Source organism: Impatiens glandulifera, chromosome 3, assembly GCF_907164915.1.
Source record: "Impatiens glandulifera chromosome 3, dImpGla2.1, whole genome shotgun sequence".
Lineage (NCBI taxonomy): Eukaryota > Viridiplantae > Streptophyta > Magnoliopsida > Ericales > Balsaminaceae > Impatiens > Impatiens glandulifera.
The window spans coordinates 10,697,460-10,703,459 of NC_061864.1; the positions used below are offsets into that span (position 1 = coordinate 10,697,460).

The 6,000-nt window shown below is 33.2% G+C and overlaps 1 protein-coding gene across 1 annotated transcript; it reads right to left on the reverse strand.

Annotated features, from left to right (window-relative positions):
* Positions 1 to 2,779: 2,779 nt before the first annotated feature.
* On the reverse strand, positions 2,780 to 5,281 carry LOC124929693 (myb-like protein X). The gene has a single exon (XM_047470092.1). The coding sequence runs from the start codon at positions 5,279 to 5,281 to the stop codon at positions 2,780 to 2,782; it is 2,502 nt and encodes an 833-aa protein (XP_047326048.1).
* Positions 5,282 to 6,000: the final 719 nt, after the last annotated feature.

Genomic DNA, 6,000 nt, shown 5'->3' on the forward strand with positions numbered 1-6,000 from the left:
GTATGCATTGACAAAACATTGATAGTTTTCATGTGGGACATTGCTACAAATTGTTCGCTAAAATGACTTAATATAATTTTTGTTGGGAGAAACTTTGGGAGTCAAAGATTTTATCCAAAATCTCATTCTTTGGATGTAGCGTTATTTACGGTAGAATTCTTACGGATGATATTGCATAATAAAAGTTGTATTATGGTTAGTCGTTGTCATATGTGTTACAAAGAGGTTAAATCGGCAACTCACTTACTTTTGCATTTTTGATAGTGATTAGTATTTGGAGTCTTTTATGGAGTATCACTGGGATTCATTGGATGATGCCCAAGTCTTTGAATAGCTGTTGGGAAATTTGGATTGATGCGACTAATATGGCAGACCAACATAATCGGGTTAACATCCCAATTATTTTTTGGTGGACTACTTGGTTGAAGCGAAAAATCGTCGAACTTTCACTGATTATAATCGTCTGATTCGTATAATTCATAATGTTATTATTATGATGCTTTCTGAGATTTATTTCGAAAATCCGGTAGAGTTCGTCGGAGAGTTATTCGTTCTTCAGAAAGACTTACGAGTTCCAAAACCTATTGAGTAAAGTTTTTTTTAAATTTTTTGTTTTTTATATTATGTTTTAATCGTTGTATTTAAACGATTTTTTTTTATCATTTTTAATATATATGAATATTTTTAAATGCTATAAATATTAGGTGTTAAATATTTAATTTAGGTAGAACCTTAGAAACTCCTAGCTAATCTAATTAATTTTATTTTTAAAATTTCTGGAGATATACAGAATTTAGTAGGTTTAATTTTTTTTCTGCAGTCTAATATAGTCGCCCCTGTCTAGATCCGTATTTGAATACCTAATATTTTTTTTTCATAAATTATTAAGTAAATTGAACATTCCCTCTAAAATGTGAGTTTTTCTTGTCCAACATATTCTTTTTTTGTTAAACTAATTATTTGAGGCTTGAATTTGAACTATTTGTGTATTTAGGAATGGAACTTTAAATTCAACATATTTAAGGTTCAAACTTTCAAAAATGTGTATAAATTTATGCTTCAAGCTTAATATATTAAACATCGATATAATATATTTTAGACATGGCATGTATATATTTTTATATATGTAAGAAACATATAGAAAACGAGAAAAAGTCGAGGGTGGATGCTCCCATGCAAAATAGTAAAGCTTGATTAAAAGAATGAAAAAAATCATACAGGGTGATTATTAATATAAAGTATACATTGTTGAGAATGAGTTGGATCAATTAAAGTAGAAATTTACACCTCCCCCAAACAAATCTACCAAAGAATCAGTTAAATTGAGCACCCCCTCTAAAATCTCTTCAACACCAATACCACCAACGACGAGCTTTTGTTTCTTCCATTTGTGAAAAGATTTAATGTAGCAGGAGACATGAAATCGATAGTTTCCACAAGCAGAGACATACGACAATCCCGAGAAGTAATTTCCATGATTAATCCTATGATTTTTGCACTCATAGCAACGTATCCCAATATTATCGGTTTCACAGAGGTAATATTTCCTGTTCCCAGCACATAATTCACCCTTCAACTCCATATATATATATTGTAACAATCTAGCTAAGATTAAATATAAGATCTCAATATTATTTGAATTGAAGGAAGTATTTATCTATTCCTTTTATATTTATACTAGCTAGCTAGATGGAGGAGCTGAAGGGGGACACTAGTTAGAGTAACCACACGTAAGAAAACACGTTTACTTGATCATCAATAAAATAATTATTCTAATTGGAATTAAAATAAAACAAGACCTTTTCAAATAAATAAATAAATATATTTGCAAAATGAAAAGCGAAGGAAGCCGAGCCAAACCGAATACCTTTTCAAATCTCCAGGGCATATATGTAAAAAGAATTAATAGTGTAAATATGCCCTTAAAGTTTACACTAATTTCATATTGACCCGTTTTAAATTAACGAAAACTGCTTCTATTTATAATTTAACATTTTTACGCATTCGATAGTGAGTGCCATATATGGGTTTGACATGTCATGAGCATCAGTTTAATTAAAATTTTTAAAATATCTGTAGCCCGGTGGATTTAATATAATTAATAAATAATGTGGAAATTTATTTTCTAGAAGCCCGGTGGCCCTTAAGCAAGCATGTTCAATTATATTGTATTATGTTGGTTCTAGTTCTAGATTTTGGAGTTAAACAAGAAGCTGACAAAAAATGGCTATACAAATTATAAACAGACCAATATATATTTGTTTGAGATGTTACATAAATATTTCTAATTATATATGAAGTTGTCAAAATATATATTTTTGAACAACTAATTAATCAATATGTATAATTAAAAGACACGTACGTACGTACTCGTTTGATGTAAAAATGATTGTTGTATCTCTTATTAATTAGTAATTAAAATATTAGTATATATATATATATATATTTGAGATTGAGGAGTGGAAATAGTTATTAGGTTAATTATTAATGAGCAGAAAATAATGAAAATGGAACAAGTAGCATTGATTGATAAGCTAGCTAGGTAGCTAGGGGCATAACAAATTAATATTACAACAATAATAATAATAATAATTGAGATTATATGAGAAAGTAAACAAAAAGTATATAGTAATAAAGCAAAGGGTACGTACATAGATAAATGGAAACTAAATTATAAACATACAATTACTAGCTAGGAATCAAAGGAGGTAGCCGCGGGAGAGTGGGGGATCCGTGGTTGGATTGAATCCTTTCAGACTATATATAATCTCTTAATTAATTAAGTTGATCCGGCGAGGCCTTTAAGTATGAAATCAGCTCCCTTATTAAACGCCTCCAAAACCGCCCGAGTCTTCCCTCCTCCTCCACCACCACGAGGGCGGATCGTCATGATGTGGTGATCATCATCATCATCATCATGAGTTGTTGTGCTATACCGCCTAGACGAGCTTGTGCTGGCTTGGCATGGCATCATCCCTCCAGCACGAGGGCAGATCGTCTTCTTGATGTGGTGATAATCATCATCATTATATGTTCTAGTAGAAGAGCTCGTGCTGGCTTGGCATGGCGTCATCCCTCCACCATGAGGGTGGGTCGTCGTCGTCTTCTCCATGTTCGTCTTCCTCCTCTTGTTCTTCTCCTCGTGCCTTGTAGGAGCTTGATCAATTTGATTGCCTTTTTGCGTCGTCTCATCACATTCCTCCAAACTCGCACCTCCACCATGAGGGCGGGCCTTGTTCTTGTTGTTCTTCTTGATGAGATTATCATAAGTTGCTTTGCTAGACGAGGTGCTGGCTTGGCTTGTCTTGTCCTCCTTCTCAGACCTTATAGCTGGATCATTATTAATCTTAATTTGCAACTTGACTTTTTTCTCCTTATCACATTCCTCCAAACTCGCCTGAGTCATCCCTCCACCATGAGGGCCATCCTTGTTCTTATTGATGTGGTGATCATCAGTTGATTTGCTAGATGAGGTACTGGATTGACTTGCCTTGTCCTTCTTCTTGAGGCTTTTAGGTTGATCATTATTAATCTTAATTTGCAACTTCTCTTTCCCACTATTGCATTTTTGCGCCTCATCACATCCCTCCAAAATCGCCGGAGTCATCCCACCACCATGAGGGAGGGCCTTGTTCTTGTTGTTTTTCTTAATGAAATGATCATTAGTTGCTTTGCTAGACGAGGTGCTGGCTTGGCTTGCCTTATCCTCCTCCTCCTCCTCCTCGGGCATTGTAGTTTGATCATTATTAATTTTAATTTGCAACTTCACCTCTCTACCATGAGGGCGGGCCTTGTTCTTGTTGTTCTTCTTGATGTGTTGATCATCATTTTCTTTGCTAGACGAGACGTTAGTTGGACTTGTTTTGTCCTCCTTCTCGGACATTGTAGTTTGATCATTATTAATCTTAATTTGTAACTTCTCTTTCACACGATTAACTTTTTGCTCCTCATCACATTCCTCCAAACTCGTCTGAGTCACCCTTCCAGCATGAGGGCCATCCTTGTTCTTGTTGTTCTTCTTGATGTGTTGATCATCATTTTCTTTGCTAGACGATATGTTGGGTTGACTTGTTTTGTTCTCCTTGGACATTGTAGTTTGATCATTATTAATCTTAATTTGTAACTTCTCTTTCAAACCATTAACTTTTTGCTCTTCATTACATTCCTCCAAACTTGTCTGAGTCACCCCTCTAGCATGAGGACGGGCCTTGTTCTTGTTGTTCTTCTTGATGTGTTGATCATCATTTTCTTTGCTAAACGAGATGTTGGCTTGACTTGTTTTGTCCTCCTTCTTGGACCTTGCAGTTTGATCATTATTAATCTTAATTTGCAACTTCTCGTTATCGGCACATTCCTCCAAACTCGTCTCAGTCACCCCTCCAGCATGAGAGCCATCCTTGTTCTTGTTATTCTTCTTGATGTGTTGATCATCATTTTCTTTCCTAGACGAGATGTTGGCTTCACTTGTTTTGTCCTCCTTCTCGGACCTCGTAGTTTGATCATTATTAATCTTAATTTGCAACTTCTCTTTCAAACAATTAACTTTTTGCTTCTCATCACATTCCTCCAAACTCGTCTGAGTCACCCCTCCAGCATGAGGGCCATCCTTGTTCTTATTGTTCTTCTTTATGTGGTGATCATTAGTTGCTTTGCTAGACGAGGTGCTGGATTGACTTGCCTTGTCTTCCTTCTTGGACATGGCAGCTTGATCATTGTTAATATTTAACCTCTCTTTCCAACGATTTAGTTTTTGCTCCTCATTTAATTCCTCCCAACTCGCCTGAGTAATCCCTCCACCGTGAGGGCCATCCTTGTTCTTATTGTTCTTCTTTATGTGGTGATCATTAGTTTCTTTGCTAGACGAGGTGCTGGATTGACTTGCCTTGTCTTCCTTCTTGGACATGGCAGCTTGATCATTGTTAATATTTAACCTCTCTTTCCAACGATTTAGTTTTTGCTCCTCATTTAATTCCTCCCAACTCGCCTGAGTAATCCCTCCACCATGAGGGCCATCCTTGTTCTTATTGTTCTTTTTGATGCGGTGATCATCAGTTGCTTTGCTAGACGAGGTGCTGGATTGACTTGCCTTGTCCTCCTTCTCGGTGGACATGGTAGTTTGATCATTATTAATCTTAATTTGCAACTTTTCTTTCCGACGATTGACTTTTTGTTCCTCGTCACAATACTCCAAACTCGCCCTAGTCATCCCTCCACCATGAGGTCGAGCCTTGTTCATATTGTTCTTCACCTTCCTTCCATTTTTTTTTCTTCGACCACACATCTATAAATAGATCTGTTATATATACAAATATATATATATATATATATAGTCACACAATTAATAAAATTAACAAACCAAAGTATTAATCTTAATTTGCAAAATCAAACCACGTATTATTTACTACTAACCTTGTTGCTGGTACCTTAAAATATATATTAATGTAGACGGTTTGGCTTATTAAAAATGAAATCATCATCCACGGCTTTTGTTGTGGTTATTTCATGGGTTTTTTATTAAAAAAATCATTTGAGTTTTTTATTAAATAATTGATATTTTTGTATTTAAAATTTATATTTAATAAAAAATAAAAAGGGATATTTTAATTTATTAAATTAATAATTTGATATTATTTAAAATGACAATAATGTTAGTGTAAATATTCTATTTTTACATTCAAATTTAAATAAATAATAAATAAAATAATGATAAAGTTGGGCTATTTTAAAATAAAATAATAGAAAAATTAAATAAAAATTAAAAAATAGACTAAATATAATATATATTTGACACTAATGTAATTTATATTTATTTTAATTACATATCTAAAAAAAAATTAAAAAATTAAAAAAATAACTTTAATAATTAATATTTATATATAATTTAATAATATAAAAAATAATAATAATAATAATATTGCATATAGAATTTTGTTAGAGGAAAAATAAATAATCGTGGAAAAATTAACTATACCACAAAATATCGATTTTTTTTTATATATT